Source organism: Felis catus, chromosome B2 (genome assembly GCF_018350175.1).
Source record: "Felis catus isolate Fca126 chromosome B2, F.catus_Fca126_mat1.0, whole genome shotgun sequence".
Lineage (NCBI taxonomy): Eukaryota > Metazoa > Chordata > Mammalia > Carnivora > Felidae > Felis > Felis catus.
In genome coordinates this window covers 147,547,949-147,562,173 of record NC_058372.1, presented here as the reverse complement: position 1 = coordinate 147,562,173, position 14,225 = coordinate 147,547,949, and the positions used below count along the sequence as shown (strand labels likewise).

The 14,225-nt window shown below is 48.3% G+C and overlaps 1 protein-coding gene across 5 annotated transcripts; it reads left to right on the top strand.

Annotated features, from left to right (window-relative positions):
* The first annotated feature begins 4,606 nt into the window (after positions 1–4,606).
* On the top strand, positions 4,607–12,527 carry LOC105261123 (retrovirus-related Env polyprotein from Fv-4 locus). Of its 5 annotated transcripts, none has more exons than XM_045058334.1 (2): positions 4,607–4,810; positions 10,154–12,527. In XM_045058334.1, the coding sequence occupies exon 2, from the start codon at positions 10,425–10,427 to the stop codon at positions 12,411–12,413; it is 1,989 nt and encodes a 662-aa protein (XP_044914269.1). In that variant the 5' UTR covers positions 4,607–4,810; positions 10,154–10,424; the 3' UTR covers positions 12,414–12,527. The 5 variants fall into 5 exon arrangements, with proteins under 5 accessions (XP_044914269.1, XP_044914270.1, XP_044914272.1 ...); XM_045058335.1 differs by lacking the exon at positions 4,607–4,810 and adding an exon at positions 4,844–5,344; XM_045058337.1 differs by lacking the exon at positions 4,607–4,810 and adding an exon at positions 6,188–6,212.
* Positions 12,528–14,225: the final 1,698 nt, after the last annotated feature.

Sequence of the window (14,225 nt, the reverse complement as noted above, 5' to 3'; positions counted from 1 at the left end):
TGCATATTGTAATCTCTAAAGAAACTACTAAAAAGTAATCCCAATAAATACAGCAAAAAAGCCAATAGTGGTAATAAAGCGGATTCATAAATTATGTAATTAACAAAAAAATGGAAGAAAGGAAGAAGTTAAACAAAATGGAAAACTAACAAACCCTTAGTAAAATGGCAGACTTATTCCCAACCATATCAATAATGATGTTAAATGTAACTAGACTGAAGAATCCAATCGAGACAGAGATCATCAGACTGGATTTGAAAAGCGTCCATTTTATTTTATTTATTTATTTTTTAATGTTTATTTACTTTTGAGAGAAAGAGAGAGAGACAGAGAGACAGAGGCATGAGTGGGGGAGGGGCAGAGACAGGGAATCACCGAATCCAAAGCAGCTCCAGGCTCTGAGCTGTCAGCACAGAGCCCGACGTGGGGCTCGAACCCACAGACTGTGAGATCACGACCTGAGCCAAGGTTGGACACTCAACCGACTGAGACACCCAGGTGCCCCTGAAAAGTATCAGTTTTAGTCTGGCTAGAAGAAACACCTAAAGCACACAAACATAAGTAGGTTGAAAATATGTTAAAAATCACATGCCCTGAAAACAGAAAATGGCAGAAAGAAGGAGAGGCTATAAAGGCTCGTAATGTTCAATAGGCCAATACACCAAGAAGCTGTCGCTGTTAACCTACATATGTTTGAAACTGCTGTAGCTAAAACTCACAAGATTTAAGGGAGAAGTAGGTAAATCCACACACAAATTTGGAGACATTAACAAATCGCTGGCAATGCTAGTTCATCTTTCTTTGTAACTTACCGGAGAATTAAAGAAAAGTAATTTAGGGTGACGTAGATCTGAATAGAATTCAGAATAAAGTAGATGAAGAACCACCTTAGCTTAATTGACATTTCCGTAAGGGCCCGTCCAACAATTGCATAACACACTGTTTTCATTTAAACCTCACCGGTGGATACAAATACCTGTACATCCTACCGCCTTTCCTCTTAGTGTTTCCTCTGCTGTGTTCCCACCTGGTTGTCTCTTCTGCCTCATTGCTTCAGTTTTATTTTATTTTATTTTTTCTGATAGAGTCTTTTCTCACATAGTTTTCAGTGAGTAATATACTTGGAATTTTTGCATACCCCTTAGTTAGGTTTTTATTTTTCTTTTCAGCCCCACAATCGTAAACGTGATCGTTTTTTGCAACTGTCTCCTTTATTTTCCTCTTTGTGTTCCGCGTTGATTTTTTTTTTTAGCTGGTAGGGTACTGGACTTTCAGTTAAAAACCTTTTAAGATTTTCCCTATATCCTCCAACCATGCCTCGATTTGATTCGTAACTCTTTTTATCAATCGTCTCTGGAAGTGGTGAGCCATTCTAACTTACAGGCTTCAGCTCGCTCTTCGTGTAACAGTTTTCCGTCTTATCAACACTGAATTAGTAGAAGAATCAGATGATGATCATTGAGGATAAGTTCCAATCTGTGTATATTCTCCTTCTGAAGCTTCTGTTATGAATATTTTTTTTTTATCTTTTTTAAAAAAATTTTTAATGGTTATTTATTTTTGAGACAATGAGAGAGACAGAGTGCAAGTGGCAGAGGGGCAGACAGAGGGAGGACACAGAATCCAAAGCAGGTTCCAGGCTCCAGGCTGTCAGCCCAGAGCCTGACGTGGGGCTTAAACTCACAAACTTTGAGATCGTAACCTGAGCCAAAGTCAGAGGCTTAACCGACTGAGCCACTCAGGTGCCCTAATATTTTTTTTATCTTAATCTACCCTCCAATTTTCTAATGTTTCCTTCAAGATATCCCCCCCCCCTTTTTTTTTACATTTTTGCACTATGGGTTTGAAATGTCTTGAACTTTCTTTTGCAAAACACAATCTCAATGTTTTTCTTCCGTGCATCTATTGCACTTTATAGAAGACCTCAAGCTCTCTTTTTCAGGCCCCCAAAAGATGAGTAGACATTTGTGTGTTACATTTCAAACCTTAAAGTTCTGTCTGTTACGTGTACACAACTTGGCGGGGCTCATCTGTGTCCCCTGGCAGGCCAATATCCCTCTTTTCTGCAAGGTCTCCCTCTCTCTGGCTATTTGGTTACTCAGCCTGCCCTAGATGGTTGAGCTGCACATTTGCTGGTTTCTCGCAAGCTTGGAAGGAAGGTTTCCCAGCCTCTCCCACCCTCTCTGTAACTACAGCGTAGAGCTGAGAGAATGTCAGTTGCTTCCTGAGGATTCAGAGGAGGTTTCCCCTCTTTGGCCCCAATCTTTGGGGCGTAGAGACTCAACACCCCTCGTCGGCTCTCTCGACCCAGTCAGCAGCCTGTAACTGTCACATGATGGAGGGGTGACTCTGTTCTAAGGCCATGTCTTCACGTGGCCTTTGGGTCCTTTGCTGGGCGATGACATTGTTCTGCAGTGTTTCTTCAAGGGGGTGAAATTCTGTGGAGTGTCCTGTTCTCTCGGCGGGGATGCCCATGAACTCCCCCCTCCTCTCTTCTGTCATCAGGCACCGCCGCTCTCTGTTGAGAAATGACCTGCTCCACGTGACGTCACCAGTAGAGCTTTTTTTCCAGCCGGTGTGCCCCAGGGCCGCATGACTGCCATAGCCTTTCCTCCAGGCTTTCTGGACACTGTCATCTTGAAATTGAGGTTAGAATAGATCTGTGAAAAATTCAGAACAATGAGCGATAACCCTCAGCAGCCCTGTGCTATGGGGAATCCTTTAGAATCTTCGGACTTTCCAAAGCACGCATGAAAAAAAAAAATCTTGTTTTTCTTGATGGGAAGCAGGAAGAAACTGAATGAATGTGCAACAGAAGAGCTTTTCAGAAGTCAACGAGACATAACTTCCCAGGATGGTAAGACCACGAAACATGGGGAACTTGAAGCAGTAATTACGTGAGATTGGACAGGTAATTGCACTGAGAAACGTAACTGCAGTTCTTCAAGAAGAAGTGCCAAGACAACTTTAAGATAGTGCTCGTTACAGAGCCAGAATCATTGAATCGTAAGCTTAATAAGAACCGTGAAAAACAAAGATATTGGAAGAAATTTTAATATACATTTTTGGTTTCAGCATTGACGACATATATTTAAATAATACATGAAGTCAGACGGCATTTCCAACGAATGACTCTACAAGCTTTGCCAATTACTTACGTTATTCAGCCGAAATAGAGAAAAAAATATACTGTGTTCAGTGTAAGCTGTTAAAATGACCTGAGACAATTTACCTATTGTAATAAATATTCTAATCAAGTTTCTCCCCCAGAATAAAACAAAATGTAGTGCATGGGAAAGAAATTAATTTATCTTTATTCCAATTTTAATTTGTACCCCTAGCTATTGAAACCTTTCTATAGCAACACCATACATACAGATTCATAGGAGAGAAAGCAAAAACAAAAAAAGTCTACATTGTTGCTGCTCTTCTGGCAGAGAAATTTCCAGGGTAATGCCAAGTTGACATGAATGTGAAAAGAATTATAGCAGGTGTAATACATGGCCATTTAAATAAATGGTATTGATCTCCACCTATCGTAAACTGAAAAGCACAAGAATCATTGACATTCTCTCTATTGGCTTTTTTCTCTCAAAATCTGTTCTAGAAGATAGCAATTTGTTATGACAACCTGTTCTATTCATTAGGACTAGAAAGAATCAGGCATTTGTAAATATGCATTCTGAGCAATGTATTCGGTGCAAACAGCATACTGTGGCTGAAAATTAGTCTGCAAAACCAGCTACCTGATACGCTAAGCACAATGCAGCATTTACAGCTTCTCTATAGAAATTGTAAAACGCAAGAGGCAACGTTGCTTTTTAACTGAATGCATGCATGTATCCATTTTCTTCAGTCCATTAAATACTGGGTTGTGCTTTGGAAGAATGACATGTAAATGGCAATAAAACACACACACACACACACACACACACACACAAATTCAGACAGTCGTAAGTATCATGAGTTGCTGAGTTTTATCTAGATAAAAGTTCTGGGGGTCCAAGTAGTCTCTGTTATTTCCATAACAACACATAATCTCAGTGAATTAACCATGAAAAGAGGGGGTTCTCTCACAAAGATGGTGAGCTCTGGGTTGGCGTAACTCCCAGGGACAGTTGCCCCATGTGTGGGTGAAAGACCCCTGCTTAGCTTAATAACACACCCCCACCCTATCTTCAGTTCCGTAACGCCTCACTTGCAGGGCTTGCACTTCCACCAGTTGACAAACAGGATATCTGCAGTTAGACATCCGTACCCTGGGAGAGCTGTACCCCCACCTTTCCCTACGCAAGACAGGAACAGGTTGTCACATAAATAACGATGACCGCTTTCATCTCGCTTCTGTAAACCTGCTTACGCTCCCAAACCGGAGGTCCCCTGCCGCTTCGCACCCGGGCTCCAAGTTGCATCTGCCGAGAGAAACTCCATTTCCCAAGCTTTCCCAGGACGAAATTACCCCCAACCCTAACCACCACCGAGCAGAGAGCCTACCACCAGCCTGTATGCAAATGTAACTCAAAATGGTATAAAAGACCTGTAACCCCGTATATCGGGGCTCTCCCGCTTTCTAACACTGGGGAGCCCTGGTGCACCAGTAAAGACTCTCTGCCGAAATCGGAGTGCCGTGTGGTTCTTTGCGCCAACTCTCATTCCATAGGGCCTAGGAGCTTGGCTCCTAACATTTGGTGCGTTGGCCGGGAAGCGAGGGAAGGCAGGAGAACCCCGGCCCCGTCGGTAGATGACTCTCCAGCCCGGGCCACTGACGGACTGACTGAAGACAGACTTCTGTGCCTTTGTCTGCACACAGGTATTGTGTTCTATGTTTTGTCTCTGAACTGTGAATTCTGAGGCCGGCCGGCCACCTCAGTAGGAGTGTTGAAGGAGGACAGACGTGTCCTGAACCTTCACACCCCGGCCCCGAGGGACGCCTCGGTGGTGCTTGTAGAGGAGAACTGACAAGTTCGTCAGACTCCCCAAATCCGAAGGCAGGCCTCCCCTGCCATCTGAATCTGAATACCTGGCCGCGGCTCCTTGGTTGTTGTCTAGTCTGTGTTGTCTGGTCTGTATCGACATTGTAGTCATATTCGTGTGTGTGTGTGTAAGTGTGCGTGTGTGGACGCGTGGACAGGACGACACAGCCATGGGACAGACACTGACTACTCCTCTATCTTTGACTCTGACTCATTTCTCGGACGTCCAGGCAAGAGCTCGCAATCTATCCGTTGAGGTTCGAAAAGGTCGATGGCGAACTTTTTGTTCATCGGAGTGGCCCACCCTATCTGTAGGGTGGCCCCGGGACGGGACTTTTGACCTCTTTGTTATATTACAGGTTAAGACGAAGGTAATGGATCCTGGACCACAAGGTCATCCAGATCAAGTGGCCTATATCCTCACCTGGGAGGATCTCATCCGGAATCCTCCGGCATGGGTGAAACCCTTCCTTCCTTCCTGCCCCACTTCTCAGTCTACCCTCCTTCCCCTGAAAACCTCCAAAAACCGAGCCTCAACCCAAACTCCAGATCCGCCCAAACCGGTTCTTCCCGATGAGTCCCAAAGGGACCCCCTCCTCCTAGACGCTTTGTCTTCGCCGCCCCACGCCCCCGAAGAGACTTCACCGCCCCACAACCCCCTCTTACTACCTCCACCCTATAATTCACCCCTGGCCCCCGTCTCCGTCCTGTCCCCGGTGCCCCCTACTTCCCCTCCTGCCTCCAGTTCCTCCTCCCCCTCCCCAACTTCTTCCCCCGCCTGTACGTCAGCCCCATCCTCTACTCCAGCCCCACCCGATCTAACTCCCCAGACCCCACCTCAGACGCCCCGCCTCCGTCTCCGGCGATCGGACGACCCGAACGGCCCTCCCACTTGGCAATCTTCCCTGTTTCCTCTCCGGACAGTCAACCGGACTGTCCAATATTGGCCATTTTCTGCATCCGATCTCTATAATTGGAAAACTCATAACCCTTCCTTTTCCCAAGAACCCCAGGCCCTAACCTCACTAATAGAGTCTATCCTCCTCACACACCAGCCTACCTGGGACGACTGCCAGCAGCTCTTACAGGTCCTTTTGACTACCGAGGAAAGGCAACGAGTTCTCCTGGAGGCCCGGAAAAATGTGCCGGGGCCTGGAGGTCTTCCAACTCAGCTTCCCAATGAAATAGATGAAGGGTTTCCCCTCACCCGCCCGGACTGGGACTATGAAACGGCTCCAGGTAGGGAGAGTCTCCGAATCTATCGCCAGGCTCTGTTGGCGGGTCTCAAGGGGGCAGGGAAACGGCCCACCAATTTGGCCAAGGTAAGGACCATAATCCAAGGAAAAGAGGAGAGCCCCGCAGCCTTTATGGAACGGCTTCTAGAGGGGTTTCGGATGTATACTCCATTTAACCCCGAGGCTCCAGAACATAAGGCTACCGTGGCCATGTCATTCATAGATCAGGCAGCGTCTGATATAAAAGGAAAGCTCCAACGGCTAGATGGGATTCAAACCTATGGGTTGCAGGAACTAGTTAGGGAGGCAGAAAAGGTATATAACAAAAGGGAGACCCCAGAGGAAAAGGAGGCTAGGCTAGCAAAAGAGCAGGAAGCACGGGAGGAACGAAGAGATCGAAAGAGAGATAAACATTTAACCAAAATCCTGGCAGCTGTAGTGACAGAAAACGGAACAGGAAAGTCAGGGGAAACGAAGAGGCGGCCCAAAGTAGGAAAAGACCAGTGCGCCTATTGCAAAGAACGCGGGCACTGGATCAAAGACTGCCCTAAGCGCCCCGGGAACTCAAAGAAACCTGCCTCTGTGCTCGCCTTAGGCGAAGAGAGCGAATAGGGATGTCAGGGCTCCGGAGCCCCCCCCGAGCCCCGGCTAACCCTATCTGTAGGGGGGCATCCCACCACCTTCCTGGTGGACACGGGAGCTCAACACTCGGTCTTAACCAAGGCAAATGGGCCTCTGTCCTCGCGTACCTCCTGGGTCCAAGGAGCGACAGGAAGAAAAATTCACAAATGGACTAACCGCCGCACGGTTGACTTAGGGCAAGGGACGGTGACACACTCCTTTCTGGTGGTACCCGAATGCCCGTACCCCCTTCTGGGACGAGACCTCCTAACCAAGCTTGGAGCCCAGATACACTTCTCCGAAACGGGGGCCCAAGTGCTAAACCGGGATGGCCAGCCTATCCAAGTCTTAACTGTGTCCTTACAAGACGAACACAGACTTTTTGAAACCCCGGTCACCACTAACCTCCTCGAAGCCTGGCTGCAGGACTTTCCCCAAGCCTGGGCAGAAACGGGAGGGCTCGGTCGAGCCAAATGCCAAGTCCCAATCATAATTGACCTAAAGCCCACGGCAATGCCTGTGTCTATCAGGCAGTATCCCATGAGCAAGGAGGCTCATATGGGCATTCAGCCACACATTACTAGATTTCTAGAGCTTGGGGTCCTGCGACCTTGCCGCTCACCTTGGAATACCCCTCTTTTACCAGTAAAAAAACCTGGCACCCGGGACTACAGGCCCGTCCAAGACTTAAGAGAAGTCAACAAAAGGACTATGGATATCCACCCTACGGTCCCCAATCCCTATAACTTGCTCAGCACCCTGAGCCCAGACCACACCTGGTACACAGTACTGGACCTAAAAGATGCGTTCTTTTGCTTACCCTTGGCCCCCCAGAGCCAGGAACTGTTTGCTTTTGAATGGAGGGACCCTGAAAGAGGAATTTCAGGCCAATTAACCTGGACCCGCTTACCCCAAGGGTTCAAAAACTCCCCCACTCTCTTTGATGAGGCTCTTCACAGGGACCTAACTGACTTCCGGACTCAACATCCAGAAGTAACTCTACTCCAATATGTGGATGACCTTCTTCTGGCCGCCCCCACAAAAGAAGCCTGCATACTAGGTACCAGACATCTGCTCCGGGAATTAGGAGAAAAAGGATACCGGGCATCCGCCAAGAAGGCCCAGATTTGCCAAACCAAGGTAACCTACCTGGGGTACATACTGAGTGAGGGGAAAAGATGGCTCACCCCTGGGCGAATAGAAACTGTGGCTCGCATTCCGCCGCCCCAGAACCCCAGAGAGGTACGTGAATTCCTGGGAACTGCTGGGTTCTGTCGCTTATGGATACCTGGGTTCGCTGAGCTAGCCGCCCCCCTCTATGCCCTCACGAAAGAGAGTGCACCCTTCACCTGGCAGGAAAAACATCAGTCAGCCTTTGAGGCCCTAAAAGAGGCCCTCCTCTCCGCCCCGGCTCTCGGGTTGCCAGACACCTCCAAGCCCTTTACCCTTTTCATAGACGAGAAACAAGGAATTGCCAAAGGAGTTCTAACCCAAAAATTAGGGCCCTGGAAGAGGCCAGTAGCATACCTGTCCAAAAAGTTGGACCCTGTGGCAGCGGGGTGGCCCCCATGTCTTCGTATCATGGCAGCCACTGCTATGCTGGTCAAGGACTCTGCCAAATTAACCCTTGGACAGCCACTAACTGTTATCACCCCGCATGCTTTAGAGGCCATAGTGCGGCAGCCACCGGACCGATGGATAACCAACGCACGCCTAACCCACTACCAGGCCCTCCTACTGGACACAGACCGCGTCCAATTTGGACCTCCGGTTACCTTGAACCCTGCCACGTTGCTACCGGCACCGGAAGACCAACAGAGCGCACACGATTGCCGGCAAGTACTGGCTGAGACCCATGGGACACGGGAAGACCTTAAAGATCAAGAGCTCCCAGATGCGGATCACTCTTGGTATACGGACGGGAGCAGTTACATCGACTCAGGTACCCGGAGGGCGGGAGCGGCGGTAGTAGATGGCCACCACATCATATGGGCACAATCACTACCTCCTGGCACGTCTGCACAAAAGGCCGAGCTGATAGCGCTCACCAAGGCCCTAGAACTATCCGAAGGGAAAAAGGCTAACATATACACAGATAGCCGATATGCCTTTGCAACGGCTCATACACATGGGAGTATTTATGAAAGAAGGGGCCTACTAACCTCAGAAGGAAAAGAAATTAAAAACAAAGCTGAAATCATTGCATTATTAAAGGCCCTTTTTCTTCCCCGAAAAGTAGCCATAATTCATTGCCCCGGGCATCAGAAAGGACAAGACCCAATTGCAACAGGAAATAGACAGGCAGACCAAGTAGCCAGGCAAGTCGCTGTGGCAGAAACGTTGACTTTGACCACAAAACTTGAAGAAACCAATCTTACGACCAACAAATATGCTTACACCCCAGAAGACCAGGAAGAGGCAAAGGCCATAGGGGCTATACTGAATCAGGACACTAAAGACTGGGAAAAAGAAGGAAAGATAGTCCTTCCCCGAAAGGAAGCCCTGGCAATGATCCAACAAATGCACGCCTGGACACATTTAAGTAATCAGAAGCTGAAGTTACTGATTAAAAAAACTGACTTCTTAATCCCTAAGGCAGGCACCCTCATAGAACAGGTAACCTCCGCCTGTAAGGTCTGTCAACAGGTAAACGCTGGGGCTACCCGAGTGCCGGAAGGAAAACGGACTCGTGGTAACCGCCCAGGAGTCTATTGGGAAATAGACTTTACTGAAGTAAAGCCTCACCATGCGGGGTATAAGTACCTATTAGTGTTTGTAGACACCTTTTCAGGATGGGTAGAAGCCTACCCCACCCGACAAGAAACGGCACACGTGGTAGCCAAGAAGATTTTAGAAGAAATCTTCCCCAGATTTGGACTTCCCAAGGTAATCGGGTCAGATAACGGGCCGGCCTTCGTTTCCCAGGTAAGTCAGGGGCTCGCCAGGACACTGGGGATTAATTGGAAATTACACTGTGCATATAGGCCCCAGAGCTCAGGACAGGTAGAAAGAATGAATAGAACAATAAAAGAGACCCTTACTAAATTGACCTTAGAGACTGGCTTAAAAGATTGGAGACGCCTCCTATCTCTGGCTTTGTTAAGAGCCAGAAATACGCCCAACCGTTTCGGGCTCACCCCGTATGAAATCCTTTATGGGGGACCCCCCCCTTTGTCAACCTTGCTCAATTCCTTCTCCCCCTCCGATCCTAAGACTGATTTACAAGCCCGACTAAAAGGGCTGCAAGCGGTGCAGGCCCAAATCTGGACACCCCTGGCCGAACTGTACCGGCCAGGACATCCACAAACTAGCCACCCATTTCAGGTAGGAGACTCCGTGTACGTCCGGCGGCACCGCTCTCAAGGATTGGAGCCTCGTTGGAAGGGACCTTACATCGTCCTGCTGACCACGCCCACCGCCATAAAGGTTGACGGGATCGCCGCCTGGATTCACGCATCGCACGCCAAGGCAGCCCCAAGAACCCCTGGACCGAAAGCTCCCAAAACCTGGAAGCTCCACCGTTCGGAGAACCCTCTTAAGATAAGACTCTCCCGTGTCTGACTGTTAATCCACCCTGTCCCTGCACAAACCCAAAATGAAACCCCCAGCGGGAATGGTCTTTCTGTGTGTCCTCACAAGCTTGGGGGCGGGAATTGGAGCTAAAATTGTCAAAGAGGGGAACCCACATCAGGTTTATACCTTGACTTGGCAAATCTACTCCCAGAGCGGGGAAGTTGTCTGGGAGGTCCAAGGTAACCATGCGCTTAATACTTGGTGGCCCCCACTTACCCCTGATTTTTGCCAGCTGGCAGCTGGATTAGACACTTGGGATATCCCAGCTAGAAGCCCCAAGAACCTGCAGTCCTACATGGGGGAAAGAATCCAGCAGATGACTGCCCATGGATGCAGTAGTCCCACTGCCAGATGTAGATTAGCTCAGGCAGAGTTCTATGTCTGTCCTCGAGACAATAGGGATAGGGCCACTGCCCACCGATGTGGGGGATATGAAGAATATTTCTGCTCGGCATGGGGCTGCGAAACTACTGGCGATGCCTACTGGCAACCTACCTCTTCCTGGGACTTAATCACCATTACAAGAGGTTACACCAAACCTGACCCCGATGGACACACTTGCTACTATAAAAAGGGCACAGAAGGGTATCATCATTGGATAAGTCCCCTGTCTCTACCTCTTAAGATTACCTTTACAGATTCAGGAAAACGGGCTCTCGGATGGCAGACGGGCTATACATGGGGACTCCGATGGTACCTACCGGGAAAAGATAGGGGGATTGTTCTAAAAATCAAATTAAAAATAGATACAATCACCCAAACCGTAGGTCCCAACCTAGTATTGGCCGATCAAAAAGCTCCGGTCCAGCTAGCCATCCCAGTCCAGCCACCAAGGGCCCCAACTCAGACACCGGGAATTAACCCTGTTAATTCCACTCTAAGCCCCAGTCTAGGATACCCGACCCCCCCCTCTCGACCGGGCACAGGAGATAGGCTCCTAAACCTTGTACAAGGGGTATACTTAACTCTCAACCTTACGGCCCCAAATCAAACTCAGGACTGTTGGCTCTGCCTAACGGCTAAACCCCCTTACTATCAGGGAGTTGCTATAATTGGGAACTTTACTAACCATACGAATGCCCCACTGAGATGTAGCACTACACCTCGACATGGCCTCACTTTAACTGAAGTCACCGGTCATGGCCTATGTATTGGGAAAATTCCACCCTCACACCAGAATCTCTGTAGTCAGACCATACCATCTGTCGGGCAGGGTCCCTATTATTTGACCGCTCCCAACGGAACGTACTGGGTCTGTAACACCGGACTCACGCCATGCATCTCGCTCCAGGTACTCAATAATACTGCCGACTATTGCATCCTAATTGAACTTTGGCCAAAAATCTTCTACCATGACTCAGAATATATTTATGGCCACTACGAACCCGGCGGCAGATTCCGGAGAGAACCAGTTTCCCTCACCGTAGCACTGCTCCTAGGGGGATTAACTATGGGAAGTTTAGCAGCTGGCATAGGGACAGGCACCGCAGCTCTCATAGAAACTAATCAGTTCAAGCAGTTACAAATCGCTATGCATTCTGACATACAGGCACTAGAAGAATCCATCTCGGCACTAGAAAGATCCCTAACCTCCCTCTCAGAAGTGGTTTTACAAAATCGGAGGGGACTTGACCTGTTGTTCTTACAAGAAGGCGGGTTATGTGCTGCCCTCAAAGAAGAGTGCTGCTTCTATGCTGATCACACAGGAATAGTGAGAGACAGCATGGCCAAGCTGAGGGAGAGACTCAAACAAAGACAAAAGCTGTTCGAATCTCAGCAAGGCTGGTTTGAGGGGTGGTATAACAAATCCCCCTGGTTTACCACTCTAGTCTCCTCCCTCATGGGCCCTTTAATACTCCTACTATTAATACTGATGTTCGGACCTTGCATCCTCAACCGCTTGGTACAATTCATAAGAGAAAGACTCTCTGTCATCCAGGCCTTGGTCCTAACTCAACAGTACCACCAACTAAGACAATTTGACGCAGAAAGGCCAGATACAATCGAATGAAAGGTTTCATTCGACGCCAAAAGAAAATGGGGGAATGAAAGACCCCTGCTTAGCTTAATAACACACCCCCACCCTATCTTCAGTTTCGGTAACGCCTCACTTGCAGGGCTTGCACTTCCACCAGTTGACAAACAGGATATCTGCAGTTAGACATCCGTACCCTGGGAGAGCTGTACCCCCACCTTTCCCTACGCAAGACAGGAACAGGTTGTCACATAAATAACGATGACCGCTTTCATCTCGCTTCTGTAAACCTGCTTACGCTCCCAAACCGGAGGTCCCCTGCCGCTTCGCACCCGGGCTCCAAGTTGCATCTGCCGAGAGAAACTCCATTTCCCAAGCTTTCCCAGGACGAAATTACCCCCAACCCTAACCACCACCGAGCAGAGAGCCTACCACCAGCCTGTATGCAAATGTAACTCAAAATGGTATAAAAGACCTGTAACCCCGTATATCGGGGCTCTCCCGCTTTCTAACACTGGGGAGCCCTGGTGCACCAGTAAAGACTCTCTGCCGAAATCGGAGTGCCGTGTGGTTCTTTGCGCCAACTCTCATTCCATAGGGCCTAGGAGCTTGGCTCCTAACATGGGCTTGATACTCTGCGCTGGGTCAATCAGAACTTACCAGCAGACCATCGCCACCACAGTAAACGCTTCTGAGCACCATGGGAAGAGCCACCTGGAGAGGGAACGCCAGCCGGGAGGCATGTGATGGCTATGATTGCAAGTGACTGAGAATGACTCCTGGGCAAGTCAGGCGCACCTGCCTTAGAGATGAAGGAACACAAGAATCCCAGATGTGCAAGTATGGAGGAGCACTGGACGTTGCTGAACAGTGGTTGCCTGCATTTTGCTGCTCTTCTGAATTTTTCCATCTCTCGAGTCCACCGATAACCACGTCCCCTAGCCTCAACACCATCGCAAATAATTCCTCCTATCCCAGATCGACCAGGAGCCTGGCACTGTGCTAGATACTCTGGATGCGTTACCTTCCTTCATTCTTACGTAAATCTATGAGGTCAGTGCACTGACATCCCTATTATACAGACAGTGAAAAATGAATATCCCAGTATGCACGCAGTCAGGACTCAGCCCCACTTCTTTTTCTGATTCCAAAGCTTAATTCCCAGGCTACTGACTCATACGATGGTTTGCTTCCATTCACCAATTACTGGCTGTGTTCTTTTATGTTAAAATCTACAATCAGAAAGTGCTTATAAAATGATATTAGAAAATGAAGAGTCAAGAAGAATGGCATAGAAGCTGGGCTGTAACCCATCCTTTCTACTGGGGAACACCCAGGGTGAGACGGATAAATAGAAAAAAGGAAAAGGCTAGAAGATCTCCCTTTACACCTGCTAATCGGAATTCCTGATAGAAGATAATGAAGAGTCTTTATCTCCAGAATGCCTTTAGCAAGTCGTATCTGCACTTCTTGTCTTTCTAACAGTAAGCCAATTTTATGGATTTGTGGTTTATTGAATTATGGGGCACACCCACTTAAACTGATAGGGAAAATCTATTATAAGATGGCCAACAGGACTGATAGGGGACTTCCAGTCCCTGCCTGAAGACTCCCCTTCTGGGCTTTTCTTCCCACCCTGCTTGCCTCCTGTGCCAAATTACTACTAATGCGGAATGTGGAAGTAACGGATTATAAATTGTCCCCTCTGCTCATAGACCTCAGGAGACCTCTGGGCTTAGACCTCAGGAGAGCCGCTTGGTTCTTCCGCTGGGTGATCCAGACCAGGTTCTGTAACAAAACTATCAATGTCAGTATATTTCTATGAGAGCATAAAATGTCTCCCTTTGT